The sequence below is a fragment of the Salminus brasiliensis genome, chromosome 7 (genome assembly GCF_030463535.1).
Source record: "Salminus brasiliensis chromosome 7, fSalBra1.hap2, whole genome shotgun sequence".
Classification (NCBI taxonomy): Eukaryota; Metazoa; Chordata; class Actinopteri; order Characiformes; family Bryconidae; genus Salminus; species Salminus brasiliensis.
In genome coordinates, this window is record NC_132884.1 from 10,209,363 (window position 1) to 10,228,299 (window position 18,937).

Below are 18,937 nucleotides of genomic sequence, written 5' to 3' on the forward strand. Positions count from 1 at the left end.
TGGAGGAAATAGAAAATTCTATCAAGTGACTCAAGGAGATGTATGCGGGACTCAAGCAAAGGAGTTCGTATTATCATGATTGTCGTTTTGGTTTGTACTTCACAGTTCAAATTAGCATTAGAACCAGAACTAGAAGCTGATTTACCTGTGGCTAGGAAGCATGGTGCTCAGGCTTGGCTCTGGTTGGGCAGAAGAGGACCCTGTGGCATGGCTGGAGAATCGACGCTGGGTAATGAGACTTGGGAAGAAAGCCTCATGCTCACTTACCACACTGGGGATGCTTATGGAGTCATCTATGAAGAAAAGGAAAGGACTTTGTTCAAACATGCAATGCACTCTACAATAGTGAACAAAAGTGTACCAATTGTGAGTTTCCAATGAAAGACTAGGGGTAGAAATACAGAACACAGTGGACATTTTACAAGTGATAGGTGAGGTCTTTCATGTGAGGGGTGCTACTGTTTCAATACTGGCAGTGATTAAATAATAAAACTACTGTTTGTTTAATCAGGCCATTATTGGCACACATTTTAATACTCAATGTACAATAACAAAAGAGGCAAGAGGATTGACTTTACTTTCCTCCTCCTCTTCATCAGTGCGGCTGAGTGTATCCTGTGAGGGCTGCCGGGAGGGCTGACTGTCCTGCTCCCACACTGTTCCTGTGCCTGTGTTAGAGCGAGACATCGTGGCCAGACTTAGCCTGTAAGCTGATGTAGACGTGCCCACCGTACTGATGGACGTCTTCCCCTGGTAAGCTGAAAAATGGGACAGAGAATGAGCCGTTATTAAAATACAGATATATTTAGATCCATCAGTGAATCTGTTTTTGTCTGTAAACCACTAGAATACACATCCTGACCAGAGCCACTGTGTACAGCCTCTTTAAGGATCTTGAGCTCATTGTTGAACTCCGCAAACAGGGAGCTCTTGCACAGCGAGCGTGGGATGAAGCGCCTCTCCAGCTGGTCAGCAATATGATGTCGAGCCGTGATCTCCTCTTGAGACTCCGCAGGCTGGGTAAGCAGCTAAGATGTGGAGGAAAACCCATCATCATGGACTCTGCTTCACTCTAATATCTTCAGATTCTTACAGAACAGGAAACTGAAAAGGAACCATTGCAATATTCCCCCACCTTGCACTGTATGAAAGGGCGCAGAAGCACGAAGATTGGGATGCGAGTGCGCACTATAAAGTCAATGAAGTCCCAGAAAGCCAGACCGCCCACTTTCCGCAGAGCCATCTCCTTCACCTGCAGACTCAGTCTGTACCACTGATTACCCAACTGCCTCTCAAAGCACACCAGCACCACCTTCAAAGCTACACAGAGCCACAGAAGAAATGACTTGTTAGCTCTTATGATCACATATCATAAAGAACAAATACATCATGACCCATATGACCATAGTTCAGATTCATATTTCCATGCCTAGATAAGCTGCTTGGCTGGTGGACTCTGCCAGGCCTTCTCGACGCAGGTCCTTTCCCGTGTCTCCAGGGGTGGAACAGTGTGCCGGGGAAGCGTCCAGCACAAAGTTCTTACTGCGTGAGGTGCTGATGATGCGCGGAGGCAAGAGGATGTTGATGACTGTCTGCAGGAGCAAGAAAACCTCCGCCTGCTCAATTTGAGGGCTGTCTGCGAGGGCAAATAAAACAGCAACGTTGTCTTTGGGTACAAATAAGTCTTAGTTGCTTTTATTTAAATAAATGAAGGCACACTGACCTTTGCTTCCTGAGCCAACAGTTAGCACAAATGGAATCAAAAGATTGAGTAGCATGCCCTCTCGCCGCTCTTGATTGGTAAAGGGAGAGATCACGTGACTGAGTGGGAAGTCATCCTTCAAAGCCTACAGACAAAAAGAAACCAAATATATTTTCACCAAATGTGTAGAACACTAAAACCCTATTAATGTCACCAGAATAAAGCACACAGGAAGAACATGTTTATATACATGGAGCATCATCTACTGTACCTGTATCTGCATAGCTACTAAACGAACCACAGCGGTGCTGAAGGGAAGAGGAGGTGACAAGTATGGACTTAGATGCAGCAAAGGCAAGCCATCTGCTACACTGGAAGGTCCAACCACACCCATCACCTAGACGTAGAAAAACAGACATTTTATATACACATACACCCAGTTCTGCAGCACAATAGAAGAAACTTTGGTCACCAAAGGTCACCAAAACTCACCAGATTAACGCAGACGTTGATAAGGGAGCGAAGATGAGGAAGGAAGGAGATGATTGGCTGACGGTGGAGAGTCAGACAGATCCCTTCTATCAAACTGCTGGCTGCCTCCCACTCCACCTGTCGTCTAGAAAAAGTGAAAAAGCAACAACTTGCTTTTCAAATGCATTTCATCTTTCAGAGATGTCAGATGCAGTGTTTTTTTAAAGTTCAACTGAATACCATAAAAAGGCTTCACTACATTCACATTTCATATTTGCACCCTTTCATTTTTTAAAATAAAAACAATATAAGACTATACAGAATGTGTTTAATTGTGTGCTCTAATTAAAAGTACTGAGGAAATTCCCCTTAAAGAGTACCGCCTCAGTAACTTGACAGGGCTTGATCATTTTTTCCCTAAGAGAGCAAGCTCTGTTGTGAAAGAGAATAGTAAAAACTATGCAGAGCAGTGGTCCCAAGAATCAGGAAACACTGCTCTCAGACTTCATCTAATGACAGTTCAGATTACACTTTCTATTACTTACTATACTATAAACATATGTTATTGAATTGTTATAATCTTTGTAAACCTTAGTTTCCGAATGTTCACACTTTACACACGTTGTAGCACTGATCTTGATTATAGTTTAGATTTTCTATATATTCTATGTTTTCTATTTTGTGCATTTATTTTTGTCCTTTTATCTTTATCTTTATATGTATCTGTGTATATTTTATTTCACATTGTCTTACATGAGCTTTTTCATATTTCTTGATATTTCTGATCTATATTTTCATCTATCCCCTTTTTTATCTTGATTTGAAGTGATCAGACAGTAGTCAAGGCATTCAAATGTACTGATAGTTGTACCATGTATAAATGTGTATGTAACTGATCCATTGATTTAATTAACCATTAATGCAGCCGTGGAAACAGATACCTTTTTGAAAATTAGTGATTATGACACCAAGCTGATTTTTAATGCACTTAATAAAAAAATGTTTTTTTAATGGATTTATACAATCATTATTCCTGTTAATCCATCTGCCTCCTTAGTCTAGAATAAATTCAAAATCTGCTCATGACCTTAAATATTCTAATTTAGTTATACTACTACTATTACTACTACTACTACTAAAAATAATATATAAACTTATGTATATATAAGTATATAAGAATTCATATGCCCTGTATAATAACTGTTCAATTATATATACACGTATACAGACATTCACATTAACTCACCTCATACTTACCTGAATGCATTTCAAACACACTCAACCACAGGCCTGACAGAGAAAGCTGCGGGCAAAGACGGGGCACGGCACCAAAACACGGCACCAAACCACAACACCAGCGACCCTCACATCGCAGAAATGCGAGGGGAAGCAAGGAAGCCAGCGTGTTCACTGACAGGAACAGCAACAGAGGAAAGCCGGCAAGTAGCCAGTGGACAGACCTGGAGTACAGAGCCTGCGGGCGCGCGCACCTGAGCGTGGGCATCTTGTGGATTTTGTTGAACATGCGATCCAGCCGCTTGAGGATGAGGATGAGGGCAGGCCGCACAGCCTCTGATGACCAGTCGGTAATGGGCAGCATCTCTGTAATGTAGCGACGTAGGCCGCGGCTCTCCATGGTTAGAGTGTCGTATGGAGCCAGCTTGAGAAGGGAGTGGGCAATTTCTGCCAATCTGGAAAAAAAGCTAAATCTTAAAATGACAATAATTATTAATTACACAACATATTTTTTTATTATGGTGCCATTATAATTTTCTTAGCTACATAGCATTTTGTTGATGGGATACTTTCTCAATCTCAGGATCTTTGATCATAATTTCTTATTATGTGTTGTACACTTTTTTTTTTTTACTAATTTTGTTGTTTTTATTAACAGATTAAACAACCTAATTGCTCCTTAGAAAATAAACGATAGTCTGACTAAAGCAGCTCACAACTTATGTCAGCAACACAAATCAGTTGTGACAGTGTATAATATGTATACAAAATATCCTATAATTCTTTTTTCCTCGTTTTTTATACCTCATATGGGACTTTATATCCAAAAGTTCAAGAGCAGTGACCCTGGGTTCTCCAGCCACGTTCTGTAGGATTTTGAGTCGTGGACCACAGTGCTTGTAGAACTCGGTGCAGATGTTAAGCAGAGATTCACGGGGACGACGGAACTCCTCTCGGGCAATCCGTTCGTCAAGCTCTTCCCGTGGCATGCCCTGTCCTTCTTCCATTAGGTGCAGGTTATCTCTGTGGAGGTAAAGCATTTTTTAAGAAAAATAAGTATCATCTATTATCATTAAAATACTTATATGTAATTCACTTCTTAACCAAGAAAATGTTAATTTACACCCTGAAGTATGCCTCTATTTTAACAAAAAACATCCAAAATTATAGTTACAACTGACTACTGAAAGAATTTTAGATAATTAAGGATTTTACCTTTTAAAATTCAAATCAACACAGAAATAAAACAATGATAAAGAAGCACAGAATTTGATATAGGTAGACCAACAAGAATATGCATGTAGAATACTGGATTGGTACAATGATAACCCTGTTCTTTGGCTTTTGTGTCCAGATAAGACTCTGACCTGGTATTTGGCCCTCCAGACATGGTGTGGTTAGCAGTAGTTCCTCCTTTATGGCCTTGATCACAGCGACTCATCTGAGGTGCAGTCATTGGCCTGATAAAAAAATGTTTAAACCAATGCCAAAATCATCACTATAATTTAACAAAACTAAATATGATCATTTGTGTACTGTGTAATGTGGACTAACCGTGTCAGGGCCTCCACGCTATAGAGCAGGGCCTGCAAGGAGGTAGCCAGAGCAGCTATGGCAGCAATCTCATCTCTGGCCACAGAGGCTGACTCCAGGGCCTGACTATTACTCTTCAACTTCTGCAGGTAACACGGAACTAGTGCTTCCAGAACCATTAACATCTGTAAACTTAAAATAGGAAACAGGAACATACACTGATCAGCCATAACATTAAAACTTTCCTTCCTGCTAAATAGAGGCCAATGCCACAAGTTCACTGTTCACTTGCTGTCTAATCAATGTTATTCACTTCACTTGCCAGTGGTTTTAATGTTATGATCAGTGTCTATTAAAACAGATTGCAAGTATACAAAACTTAAGGGTGTACCTTCGGTAGGACTCAGGAGCATAAGCCACCACTGTCACACACAACTTGATGGACTCACTGATAGAGAAGGCTAGATCCTCATTGCCATAACAAAAATCTGATGGAAAGAAAGAAAACTCAGATCTAGTACCAGAGGAAAAAAGACATGGTTTGGAAATGGGTAGTGACTCTGAGGTGGGTGGTGGGGCATCTGTTACCCAGAGAGCGAAGTGGTTTTTCAGCCTTAACTAGCTCCAAAGCATCCAGACCATCAGCTGTCTCTCCCTCCAGAGACACCAGCAGGTCAAACAAACACTGGGCAGACACACCTTTAGACAATCCAGTGCTGGTGCAGGTCTGAAAAAGAGGCAGCGCAGATCACTATTAGCATGACTCTACTAAGGCTATCAATATTTTTCAAATTGTCATCAGTTTAAAAGTAGGCCTGTCACAAAAATAATTTTTGTCCCAGAAATAATTGTGATAGACAATATTATTGTCATTTTGAGATTTTATGCCACAGATATAGTGATAATATAGTAGTATAATAATGCAATATTTTACTCCTAAAGGGTATATTAAATTCTTTTCAAGGTGCTTATTTTTAAATGTTTTTTTGCAGCATCTCTTTGGCTATATGTAAGTAATGCTATCTCTGAGTGTGCGCCTTTTTGTGTGATCATGTTTATATTTACATTGTCAAGTAAAACTGTCTGGGAGTCCCCTATCCAACTGCAGTTTTGTTACCACCTTGGTAAACTGGATTGGATGGTTATATTTTAGAAGGGCTTTTAGGTTTACTTTTTTACACCTCATTTTAGCACCATAATGTTTGGGACATTGGAACATTGATAGATACATTAAAGCAGTCACGTTTAGTACTTTGTTGCATGCATCTCCTGCACGCAGCGCGATTCATAGATATTACCAGGTGTTGAGTATCTTTTCTGATAATGCTTTGTCAAGCCTCTAGTGCATCTTCAGCTCTTGCTTATTTCAGGGTCTTGTTCCTTGTTCTCTTGAGCATACGGACCACATAATTAAATTAATTTAAATCAGGTGACTGGCAAGGACATTATCTTGCCAAAACAATGTTTCACAGATGTGGTATGCGGGATGCTTTGGATCATGGGCGGTCCTAATCTTGGTCTTATCTGTCCACAAGAGCTTTTTCCAGATTCCTGCAGGCTCTTTTAAGTACTACACACCATCTCCTGATGGCTGTTTCTAAACTGTGAGACAGGCAATTGAGATCTCGCTAAAGATCCTGCCATCAGCTAATTCCCCCGTCGCCCACAGGCCCATATAAGGACTTCCGCCTTGTTTCTGGTTCATTTATGTTTGATTCATGTTCATGTGTTGCACCTGGGACTGGGAGCATTTAAGGAGCTTTCTGACTGCTAATCACTGCTGTGAATTGATTCTCAGAGCGTCAGTGGCGTGTTCATGTTGGCGAGTGTTCTAATCTGGTTCTAGTTATCTCCTAGCCTGGTTCTAGAGGCAAGTTACGTTACGTTGCGACGCTTCCTGCTCATGCTCCTTGGTGGCTCCAGCTCACGAGGCAGTCACGGTGTACTCAGGTTGGGCTTGCCTTGTTATCTAGTCAGGCAGCTGGTTCCCCAGCTACCCCTTTCGTTTGCTCAGAGCACGGCTCTAGTTTTCAGTTCTAATTTCCCCAAGATTCCCAAGCTAGACTTGTGGTTTCATTTGTCCCCTTTCCTTGTGTAGATTCTTAGTTCATTCCGGCTCATCCCCTGTCACTTCCTGCTCCCTCAGTCCCAGGTTTGTTGTGTTCACCACTTGGTTTGTCACCTTCTGTTTGTGTTCTAGTTTTGATCATTAGTTTGCTGCACCTTGGGTTTTTTTTGCACCTAGTTTTGTACTCCTTCTGTGTTCTAATAAAACCATGGTTAGTTCCATCTCAGCAAGTGTTCATCCTGTCTTGTCTGGCCGCACATGCCATGACATGAAGCCCATCCTCCAACAGAGCAGACAAGAAAATTGACAGCATGACAGGCTAAAATGTTGGTGATGTATAATGTCAATGAAGCAAGTAAACAATAGGCAATATTAAGGTCAGCAAAAATGATTAAGAACAGGTCCATATATTGCTGATAACATAATGAGCATGACAGGTTAAAAGTTAAAGGCATGACAAGTTAAAAAGGCATAAAAACATATTGATAAAAGTTGTATGCTCTCACAGTAAACTCCAGCAACGGTGCCACACTGGCAAACAGCTGCAGGACGAAGGGCTTGCGGTGGAGAATGTAAAACTGCCGGCAGCAGAACTCAATGCCTCGACGCAGCAGTGGGTTACTCTCATAATCAGCGTAGGTCTGTAGATAAGAAAGGAAATGTGCTAATACTTCATAATCAACATACATGTCCTACACTATATGGATTCATTCATTGGTTCTAACAAAATCAATAGTATTAAGAAGGGTTTATCCTGTCTCTACAGGAGTAACTGTCTCTATTGTCCAGTGGAGGCTTCCTACTAGATTTTGGAGCATTGCTGTGAGAATTTGATTGCATTCAGCGACATGCGGGTTAGTGAGGTTGAGGATGTTGGCTGATCACCACCCCACCTTATCCCCAACATCCCAAAAGTATTGGATGGAGCACCATCACTCAGGAGAACACAGTTCCACTGCTCCACAGCTCAAAGATGGGGGTTTTATACCCCTCTAGCCCATGCCGGCATTAGGCCCAGTGCCAGTAGATTCATGTTTATCTGCTCCAGACAGGCTGTGTGTGTGTGCATTTGCACATATGTGTCAGCAGTGGTTGCAAATTAAAGTAGCTCAATAAGTTTATTAGCAGGGGTGTCCACAAACATTTGGACATACAGAGTACCTATTTCAAAGCTGTTATGCAGTAACATATACCTGAAGCATAGTAGGGAGAATCCACTGGTAGCCGCTGAGGGAGAAGAGGTGGTTGAAGTGCACAGCTGTGTTGATGGCAGTGGCAGTGTACTGCCTGAGCAGGGCGCTGTCTTCTGGGTGAAGCAGCAGAGCTCCATTGAACACATTCAGAAACAGCATAATTTCATCTCCCCAAGGATATTCACTGGGCATGCCCAGAAACATCTCCTCCAGCAGCTTTATCCACAACACCTTATGCAAGGTGTCCATACCAAAGAGCTCTTTCCCTGAAATACACCCACCAACCAAAAAGTATGCTAATTAGCATGAGAGTACATATACATATCCCCACACCACAGTTGAAACCACATTTCCAAATAAATGTGAAGACAAATGAAAGTGCAATCCATGCAGTGGATTCTCAGAAGACCTACCCAGAGGCTCATTGAAGAGAGTGAACTCAGCATCAATGGCTGTGCGAGGGAAGGAAGGCAAGCGCAGCAGGTCTTCCTGAAGCAGAGAGACATGGGATTGCTTGTGCATGGCTGGCATGCGCTGGGTAAGTGAAATAAGGAAGAGAACTCGGCCCACTTCTTCCAGCTTCCTGGAGAACACCTGGAACATGAAAACACACTATTCAGTACAGTTCATAAGCCTAACTTCGGAATCAGAGCATACACCAGGATAGTGCTGCTGTGATTAGACACTAATAATGAATTGAAATCAAGATCTTAAGTTGATCGTTTTTTTAGATCTTTGAAAATAACAATGTTTTTTCGCCAATACGCAACTACCACTAGTGTCTACTCTGCATTAAACAAAGACTGTTGAAAGGTTCCACAAAGACGCACCTGTTTCTGAATAAGCTCCTGGCCCTTCTCTGGAGCCATGTGGACAAGGTTGAGCTGAGGGGACACTGACCGCCTGAAAGGGTAGATGTCTCGCACATATGTCTGAGAACAAACAAAACAGATATGTTTGCTTCTGTACCACTGAAACAATGTATATAATACAATGTATAATATTATCACATGGACTGCTGACCTTGGCATAGTGGATGAGATTCCAACGTTTGTCCATAAGAAAGTAGTTGGCTGACCGAGCCTCTGGTATATTGAAAAACTCAAGGCACTCCTGGTAATACAAATGATGAAGGCAAAGTAGTTAAAAAGTAGGCACGAGTTACAATAGGTACAAGTTTACATAATCAATCTATGTCTTTTACTTATCTGCAAACTCAGAATACTTTGTGTACAAGTTGAACACACAAATGTACATGAGCTTAAGGAACAACTCTGAATATGATCTGAAGAACTAACACTTTTACCTTTAGCAGGGCTTCAAACTGTGTATCCTCATGCACTGGTAACTGTGTGGGGATATCACACTCATTCTGCCCATGGACCACCAGGGTCTTTGTTCCTTTACAAAGCACATGAACAAACAAATGCATCGTATTTAACAAGTCAAAACAGCATGCCAATATGCATACATGCAATGTATGCAATGTTACTAAACACACTATGTGCTTGCCTGTACAGTCAGTAAATATTTCACCTGGCATAGATGCAGTGACCAGCAATTTGACCTCACACTGCTCTTTCTTCATGGTCTGTTTGAGGTCTTTAAAGAAGAGGCCTTCCACATATCCCACCACCTCCCAGAGAAAGGTCAAAGTAGCTGAGATAGCATCCATGCCCCACTCGCATGGTGTCCGCACAAAATACATGATCAGACCCACCTGGAAAACAAAGAAAACTCTGGGGCTATTTGTGGTTCAACTTCTGCAAGCTGGTAAACGTCATGTGTTAATCAAGTAAATGGTGTTTAAGCAATAGGGTTCTTACCAGATAGTTGAAGAGAATGTGTGAGGTCTGTGCAGGTAAATCGCCAATGTTGAGCAGCAGCTTTCTCAGCATATACATGAGCTCGTCCTAAAAAAGATAATTTACCTGCTCAAACACTTTTACAACAAAACCATCTGCAACTTAAGCCCAGGGGCACAAGTACTTAGCCTGAATACGCCACCCACTCCCACCCATACTCCAATGATTATACATGTCAGCCGAATGGCAAGATTTATTATCAAAGTCAGCTCTGATGCTGACTGGCGGCTATCAGATGCAATCAAACTTTTTACATAATTTACTAAATGTATCTTTCAAAAGAAGGGTGTTGCAGCTCATATGTTTACCCCACTTATATCACTTATAATTATTTGTATATAATTTACATACTACTTTAAAAGACACATTTTAGGTTTAAGAAGGAACTAATCGAAGACGACTCAACTTCAAAGGTTTTGTGCAAGCACATGCATAGATCAGAAAGTTTGTGAGATGTTGGAGGGTTTCATTTAATGTTGACATTGTTTCATACAACCGATGATGTTTCATCCAATTAGTTTTTTGACATATGGTAATCTTGACAGCATGATATTTCGCTGGGTAAAATCATAGTGGGACAGATTTTGATATTTTAAGCGTTAAGTGCCTAACTAGTATGTGCAAGCTCTGATTTGAACTTGTCCTTCTGTGATTGGCTTGCTTGGCTTGTGTATGTTTTAGCTAATAGCTCACTAGTTTTGCTGTAGCTGTGCCTGAAGCTCCGTTACACAATGGGTCTATGCTTGGTTTATGTAGGACAAACTGAAAAGATGATTTGTTGGCAGTATTTATTAAAAAATAGTGTGGTGAGTTATATTTATTAAAAGTTATATTTTGTCTGTAATTAATAACAGATTATTTGCTTCATAGCTTTAATTGTGTGACTTACTATGACTTATTGTGCTCCATTTCTCCATTTTATATAATACAATACAATACAAATAATATAATACAAATAATACAAAGGGAATACTATGTGCAATATCCCACCCCCATGTGCAATTAAGAGTCTTTTGCTGTAAATAATATTGTTTATTGCTTTTTTAATTCTCATCTATATTGTGTGTATATAGTGTAAATTATTTATTTATCTAAATTTTTGTAACTGAGTGTCCTGCTATCCCTTTCTGCTGTTACACTGTGAATTTCCCCACTGCGGGACTAATAAAGGACTATCTTATCTTATCTTATCTTATCTTACAATAATAGAGACAATGAGTGAGACAGTCAGTGGTGAACTGACTATGAACACCATTGGTGGTGTGTGTTTTTTGGATTTTGTGTGTGGTCCAATGTGCTGCAACGTCAGTCCACATCATTCAGGAGGAAACTCAGCTGTCATGTTGTGTTATATTGGTTTTGTGCATTTTATTAAGCCCCATAGAGCTTATGACCATCTGTACCTATGGGCCCTTAAGCAGGTTAAAGCACCTCTAACTCTAAGCTATATTTGTATATTATTTACAACACTGGATGACTGGTCAAGTCCCCACTGTCTCACCTGTCTGTTACTGACTGTGAGCTTCTCCAGGAAGTGGCGAAGCACAAGTGCTGGGTCTTCAATCAGGCAGTTCCACAGTACCTGCTGAGCCACAGCACTTACTGTGGAAAAGATAAAATAATGATGATCCTGATGGATTTCAAAAGTAACTTTCAGCACTGTGTATTTACTGTAATGTAAACAATTAAGCTGTTTTTGTGACCATCCATGTATAAGGGCCAACTACCTGCTACACCATCCTCTCGAACATCACCATCCTCCATTAGGTGCACTATGGGCAAGACAGCAGCACAGATGCATGCTGGGAAAACAGACTGGGGTGGCTGCAACATGTGATGTGTTGGGGTGTGCTCAGTGGTGTTCTCATCGTCTGAAACAGTAAGACAGAACAGAAGAAAGTCAAGATTAGGCAAAAGACAGGAATAAGCCTCCCTTTTGCCTCAATTATTTACTTTGTCCTGACTTACATCATGTGAGGTCACTTACATTTTGGTGGTCATCTTTGTGACAGTTCTTAGTATCAGAGTCACTATTGTGACTCTCATGAGGGCCCAATGTGGCGCACACTCCTGACAAAAGTTTGACATTTTCTATGTGCTTATTGACTGAGCAAACACAGGAGGGCTGTGCCACTAAGTACCTTCTTACCTTCAGCACTGACCACTGAACGCACCGACCACACTGAGCCACGACGGAATGAGTAGTTCCTGTGAGAGTTGCTGGAGGCACAAGATGGACTAACTGACAGACGACGTGAAGCCAAATTTACCACATCTTCTGCTGACAGAGCACATAACATTACACATTTAATAAGCTTGACTACAGCATTTTAGCAAATCGCTCTTTAAAAAAGTCATCTTTAGAGTTCACAGACACTGTAAATAGGGACTGACCCTCTTCCTCTTGCTCAGGTGGGGGACTGCAGGTGGGCTCGTAGCAGGCCTCCTGAGCAATGGGGATAGCTGTGATGATGCTGGCCTCGCGGCCCAGTCGCCTCTTCTCCTCCTCCTGCTGCATGTTCTTCAGGATGTGCTCTGCACGCTGGTGAGAGCGGGACACTGCACGAGCTGAGAATGATTTCTGAAAAATTGACAATTAAGGATATATACACAAGCAAATAACTCTAACATACTACCAAGTATTACCAAAATTTACATGATAAATTCATGCTCTAATGTGTGGACCAGTAGGTGACGCTTACAGACTGATCTTCACTGATTGCATCTGGAACTGTCCCAGCGTTTACTGGCACCCATGGAGGGTCAAACATGGGTACACAGGGCATTCCCAGAATAGGGGATGGCAGAGTGAAATTAATGCTGGGTGGAGGAATCTATAAATAAAAACATCAATAAATACACTGCATTAAGCAACACCAACATTAAATTTACAAAGATTTTAAATGCATTAAATGCCATTTTAAAGCCATTTTTGTTTTCAAGTGCAATTAGCTTTATAGTGAATTACCTGCCATTATAAGAGGATAAACTGTGATAAAATGTGTTTTCTGCTGGATGAAATATGTTGATATTATAATTATATAATAAAGTTTAATACCGTTGTCTGTTTTCGAATTAGAACTATAACAAATGACATCAAGCCTTTTAATTACATCTTGCATACTTTTGGATAATGTATTATTTAGGGGATGTACCTTAAAGATCTGCTGAGCGCCCTCCTCCATGCGAGGCCACACCTGGTAGCGGAACCTCCAGATAGTATAGAACTTGAGCACTGAATTGATCCTCTGACTGGCCTCATGGTGCTGAAACTCAGCCATCATCATCTCAGTGACAGCATCAGGTACCTTCACAGCGCACAGCAGGAACATGGCCGCTGTTTGCATGAGTGCATGCGTGTTTTGCGTATGTTTAACAGTGAGAGAAGGAATGAGAGTAAGACATAGCAAGTACAATTCATGTAAGAGTTACAGTGAAAATGCTGTAACCTTTAGGAGATGCAGGTAGTACTGGCATTAACAATTAACAAAAAAGGTGTTGCGGGGGTATTGCTAGGTGTTTGCTATGCTGTTCTACGTGGTTGATATGCAGTTGCTAAGGTCTCCTAGTTTCTAGGCAGTTGCTAGTTGCTTGCTATGCTGTTCCAAAGCAGTTGCCATTGTCTTCTAGGTGAATGCTACTCCGTTTCTCAGGTGGCTGCTAGATATTTGTTATACAGAGTGGTTGCTATGCTGTCTTAACTGGTGGCTATGAGGTTGCTAAGCAGTTGCTATACTGTTAGCACCCTCCTCCATGCGAAGCCACATTTGGTAGCGGAACCTCAGGATGATATAGAGCTTGAGCACTGAATTGATCCTCCAGGTGGTTGTTGGAATATTGCTTGGTGGTTGCTAGGCAAAGTGGTTAATATGCTGTTCTACATGACTGCTATGCAGTTGCTATGGTATCCTGGTTGCTAGGCAGTTGCTATGCCGTTCCAAAGCAGTTGCTATTGTCTTCCAGGTGGCTGCTACACTGTTTCTCAGGTGACTGCTAGATTTTTGCTACTACGAGTGGTTGCTATGCTGTCCCAACTGGTGGCTATGAGGTTGCTAAGCGACAAAAATTATGCAAACAACTTCTGTTGTACAAGTCTCATTAATCCAACTTGAGTATGATAATATTAGTAACAAATAAAAGATCAGTCCATATTAGACAGAGTAAATATTAACTGCAACACAGATCCAGTTATGGGAAGAATATCACAGGGACACTGACAGACCTGCAGCAGCAGCTATATGCTCATCCACACTAAGCAGCAACTCCCAAGCAGCAGGCTGGATATCTCCATACATGTCATCTGTCAGGATAGGGGCTGCTTTTATGAGCAGGGAGAGAGGCGCTGGAGCTAGACTCATCACCTATTCACGTACAACAAAATACACTTTTAATAGACAGGAAATTCTGACAATCAGATGGCTTGTGCCAGGTATATGCCATGGTGCAAAAAACACAAAAGAGAGCTGATAAGGTTGTGTGATTTGAAAGGGCCCTAAATAAGCACCTGTGTACGGATGTATTTCAGCATCCCTGAGTCTTTTTTCCCCTCCGCATTGCTGTCAGCAGGACGTCTCTTCATGGACGGGGTCCGTAGGCATGACTTGTCTGAACACTGAAAAAGAACCACCAGACTATGTCTATTTACCATGATATCAGCTTATTCAATAATCAATGGCAGCACTTTTGGTCTGTGCACCTCTTTGCTTTTCTTGGCACGTGTGTTTATGCTAGTGCTGGAGCTGTTCTCTCTCAGGCTGTCCACAGTCTCTCCATACAAAAGTTTGATGGCGCGGACGAGGCGGGCACAGGATCGGCTATGGCGCTGGTAGCAGCGTGGGTGGCAGAAGTCCACATGGGTGCAAATAAAACTTTGCTGGTTGCATAGCAGGATCATGATCTGGCAGGAGACAGATGACATGATTACATGTTTCTAAAGCAACATACTGGCACATACTTTATTTTTGGGGTATTTTCATTAATGTCTGTTCATATGGCTATACACACACACACACACAGGTATGTAAGACACTAACATGTAGCCATGACATGTTGCGGTGGTAGTTGTCCTCTACTCCCCCAGTGCTGCCAGGACCTTCAGGCTCAATGCTGGGCTCACTGGCACTCCATGGGCTCCCTGAAATAAAACAATCAACACATGACTGCACTTCATCACTGTGACTCGTCTAGCTGAGGCTGTAGATACACTGTAGGAAAGACTGGAAAGTCTTTTTTGCTGTTTCCCATGCGGTTTCACATGAATCTACACTAAAGAAAAATTCAAAAGCCAAACTGATTATTGTGTTATATTTGTTTATATTTTTTAAACAATCAGGGTAGTTCATTCTTCTTGTGGGTCATGCAAGCTTTTGGTGATGCTTGTGTGGGCCACAAGTTGAAAAAGGCTTAGAAGCCATTGTTTAAATATTTACCTTTGCTTCATCTTAGAGGTAAAATGAAGACTTACAAGAAGTCGCAAATCATTATACAGATGCAAGTAGGGTCTTTCACACCTATATCTGTGACCGTGTCTCTGCTTTGAGATAGCAGACGATCTGACTCAGCATCGTTCTCAGACTCTGAGTCCTGCCGGGACATCTTGGTGCTCTTCAGGCTGCCAGCCCTGCGGATAGAGGATAGTGAGCCTCCCTTCTTCACCTTGAAACTTCTTGCCCCTTTGATCTGCAGGAGACGAGAGCCTCCAATGCGAATCTTCCTGATGGGAGCTGAGGAGAGGAGAGCAGAGGAGAGTTCCAGAACAGATATAATGTACACAGTAGAATGTACTGTGTTCCCACAAAACAAACATACCCAGGGGTTCTTGTGATGATTTCTTTTCATCGCATGCAGTATCAGACTTCAGAGTGTGACTGCTGCTGTTCAGGGAATCATGACCATCCTCGTCATCCAAAATTCCCGCAAAGCTGATCTTCCTCTCATAGCGATGCCGGCCCAGCTCTGGATCCAGACGCAGCCTGCAGCTCTCTAAATCCTGAAATAAATAGTTTAGGCATATTTGTGATCTGCCTATCATGATATCTCACTGACAACAAAAAAAGTTATACAGTAGTTCCAACAAAAATATTTATACAAGTCACACCTATACAGCTATAAATAGTAAATCGAGTTCATCTTCTATTTCTGTAATAATTTGAAGCATATTTCTCAGGAACTACTGTGAATTACATGATTTACATAATCTGTCACACAAGGAACGACCTCAAGTCTGAAACCACCCAGAGCAAGGAAAAAGAACTGATACTGACCACTAGAGGTTCTGTGCGGGGACGAGGAAGGCAGGGAAAGGTCTCTCTCAAGAAGGTGGTGATCTCCAAAAGCAGCTGACAAGCTGCCATCTTCAGAGCAAAGGGACAACCACATTTTGTCGGGTTGACAGTATCTGTGGAAAGGCGCACGTCTTTTATCAACATCATGTTAATGCAGAAAACATGATCCTTGTGTAAAAACTGAAATCACACCCTTTCTCTTACTGTCATCCAGAAAGTCTTCCTCTTCATCCTCTTTCCTTGCCCTTCTCTTGCTCTCTTCGTCATACATAAAGCCTAGGATGTTAGCTGGGCTCTCGCTGTCTGAGTGGCACAACTCACTCAAGCGAGTGCCAATTGCCTTGCAGGGAAAATACAAAGCAAAGAATGAAAGAATGAAAGAATTCCATTCAAAGATTGAAATCTTTAGTAAATACTGTTTTTCAGTGCAGGATAGGATTTGGAGACTTTCAAGTCAATCCACCCTTTATACAGTATCTCAGTCAGCAAACCGAATTTACCAAGGTTTGAATTTACAACAGACTTTTTCTATAACAAAAGATGAAACCCTTAGCGTTGGTCTGAGGCAGTGTGAACTAAGCATGTTTCAAGTCCGTATTTTTGCATATTTAATATTTTTGCTCTAACACACCTGTTCCAAGTAATCAGCTAATAAACAATCCCTTTCAGAGTTGAAAAGGGGTGTTGGAACAAGAACACTTGAACACTTGTATCACTTACATCTCCCCACTGGTAGAAATGCTTGGCAGCGTTCCACTGGAGCTTGTTGTTCCTTTTGTTCCCCGCCACAGGTGAGCGCCCTCTCGAGAGCCCTCTTTTGGTGATGTTTACATGGTGACCTTTCATCCACTCTGGCCAGTTACCGCGGTTACAGCGATGCACAAAGCGGGCACACTCCAAAAAGAGGGACGCCCTTGCCACCACTGGAGCTTCCTGGAGGGGAACAGTCAAATACACTCATTCATTTCTCTAGTCTATGTTTGCAGAGTAATGGTGCATAATGGACAAATGATACAAAAAGGCTATTAAGTTGTCTCTTTATCAGCTCTGTCACCATAGCGGTGTGTCTAAGTTGTGGAGAGAATAACTGGAACCAACCAGGTCCAACGCAGCGGCTAATATGGAGGCATCCGGGATGGTGCCTGGCTCGCAGCAATTCAAGAGGAACTGGAACCTTTTCATGCCCTGTCTGATCGCACCCAGGTTCACTATGTTCTTATTTTTCATGGCCTCCTGGCTAGTAACCAGGCGCTCCTGGAATCCATGGCAACCTGGCATTGACAAAAGCACAGCACAATGTCAACATACGGCAAAAGCTGCTTGATAAGGCTAATCAGATTCAACATTTTTACAATGCACACAATTTTTTTATTACAGACTTAAGGTTTAACAAAAATGGTCTATTTTTTCATATGTAAAATAATTTGAAACTGTTCAAACACTACCAGCCAAAAGTTTTAGAACACCCTTATTTTTCTAGTTATTGTGACCTTTAGGCAGTCAATAATAATAATAGTCAAAGGGTACTGGCCTCAAATGGTACAAAGGTTATTGGTTTAATAACTTACAGATGATCTGTTGTAATGGAAGCAAATTCTGCTTTGATGCAAAAAAAATCAGATGTCCAAACTTGATGACTTATAACCCTTTGTCTGTATAAAAGCAGTGTGGGAACAGCGTTACTGCAGTACTTAGACAACACTGGACGTCTGGGATTGCTATCATAATGTCTAAACAATGTCTAGAAACTGCCACATTGTTGTGACCCAAATTCAAAAAAGCTTTTGACTGGTAGTGTACATTCATACATACTTGTGTAGTTCCCCATATAAACATCCAATACTTCACATTTAGGCATCTCTTGTGGAGAGCTGGTAGTTCGCTTCAATTTCAAGCCATGGCAAGTGACAATACCAGGACAGGGAGCACAAAACGTCTTAAGACACTGTCCTTCTGGCAGTGGACAACTTCCCACAGAGACGCACAAACACAAACACACAGAGCTGGCATGGAAGATGGTAGAGAACAGTGAGTGCACCAAAAGCGCAGGACAGGACACGGACACGGACACGGACAGGCACAAAACACAGCGCGAGTAGCAGAGGTTGGGGGAGGGGGACAGGGGGAACACCCCAGGGTTCTACCATCTTTCTCCTCTGTGTGGTGAAGCTTGGATGGGTTCCGCCGACCAGACCGCCATTTACCGAGCCGCTTGAAGAAATTCTCCTCCTCTTCCCGGCCATATTCCAGAGCGCTTCCTTCAGACAGCTTCACTGCACTGGTAAACTTCACCTGTGGAGGCAGGTGCAGAAAATGAGCAATTATCTGTGGTGGAGTAAAAACTGTATGTATTGCAATACTTTGCCAGTCTCTTGCACCTTAGAGTGACCTTAGACATAGGAGTAAATCAACAACAGCAAGCTTCTGGCTCAAACAGATATGAGATATTTTGTATTTTACAATGTAAAAACCAGAGTGCTGAACTAAATATCACTGAAATGCTCTTGTGAGTCATTTGTCAAAAATGCATATTACATGAAACTGTATTGTGCAGAGAAGTGTGACAGAATACCTATATTTGTATC

At 41.8% G+C, this 18,937-nt stretch overlaps 1 protein-coding gene across 13 annotated transcripts in view; it reads right to left on the minus strand.

Annotated features, from left to right (window-relative positions):
* Nucleotides 1-18,937, minus strand: part of unc80 (unc-80 homolog (C. elegans)) — a 39,588-nt gene that overhangs the window by 3,652 nt on the left and 16,999 nt on the right. For 4 of the 13 annotated variants that reach the window (XM_072683779.1, XM_072683782.1, XM_072683783.1 and 1 more), the window contains 39 exons: nt 18,497-18,644; nt 17,451-17,623; nt 17,073-17,285; nt 16,545-16,692; nt 16,332-16,465; nt 15,877-16,057; nt 15,579-15,791; nt 15,102-15,202; nt 14,765-14,965; nt 14,573-14,680; nt 14,291-14,429; nt 13,224-13,405; nt 12,771-12,902; nt 12,463-12,649; nt 12,218-12,349; nt 11,796-11,939; nt 11,570-11,670; nt 10,030-10,116; nt 9,740-9,923; nt 9,510-9,604; nt 9,227-9,316; nt 9,034-9,135; nt 8,617-8,797; nt 8,204-8,469; nt 7,517-7,651; nt 5,531-5,669; nt 5,334-5,430; nt 4,964-5,134; nt 4,777-4,869; nt 4,214-4,432; nt 3,634-3,864; nt 2,195-2,318; nt 1,974-2,099; nt 1,724-1,847; nt 1,430-1,636; nt 1,136-1,320; nt 863-1,028; nt 579-758; nt 146-293 (listed from right to left, as the gene is read on the minus strand). In XM_072683779.1, the coding sequence (XP_072539880.1) occupies nt 146-293; nt 579-758; nt 863-1,028; nt 1,136-1,320; nt 1,430-1,636; nt 1,724-1,847; nt 1,974-2,099; nt 2,195-2,318; nt 3,634-3,864; nt 4,214-4,432; nt 4,777-4,869; nt 4,964-5,134; nt 5,334-5,430; nt 5,531-5,669; nt 7,517-7,651; nt 8,204-8,469; nt 8,617-8,797; nt 9,034-9,135; nt 9,227-9,316; nt 9,510-9,604; nt 9,740-9,923; nt 10,030-10,116; nt 11,570-11,670; nt 11,796-11,939; nt 12,218-12,349; nt 12,463-12,649; nt 12,771-12,902; nt 13,224-13,405; nt 14,291-14,429; nt 14,573-14,680; nt 14,765-14,965; nt 15,102-15,202; nt 15,579-15,791; nt 15,877-16,057; nt 16,332-16,465; nt 16,545-16,692; nt 17,073-17,285; nt 17,451-17,623; nt 18,497-18,644 (5,987 nt within the window). The remainder of the gene's footprint in view (nt 1-145; nt 294-578; nt 759-862; nt 1,029-1,135; nt 1,321-1,429; nt 1,637-1,723; nt 1,848-1,973; nt 2,100-2,194; nt 2,319-3,633; nt 3,865-4,213; nt 4,433-4,776; nt 4,870-4,963; nt 5,135-5,333; nt 5,431-5,530; nt 5,670-7,516; nt 7,652-8,203; nt 8,470-8,616; nt 8,798-9,033; nt 9,136-9,226; nt 9,317-9,509; nt 9,605-9,739; nt 9,924-10,029; nt 10,117-11,569; nt 11,671-11,795; nt 11,940-12,217; nt 12,350-12,462; nt 12,650-12,770; nt 12,903-13,223; nt 13,406-14,290; nt 14,430-14,572; nt 14,681-14,764; nt 14,966-15,101; nt 15,203-15,578; nt 15,792-15,876; nt 16,058-16,331; nt 16,466-16,544; nt 16,693-17,072; nt 17,286-17,450; nt 17,624-18,496; nt 18,645-18,937) is intronic. The other 9 variants (XM_072683788.1, XM_072683787.1, XM_072683780.1 and 6 more) reach the window with 6 other exon arrangements.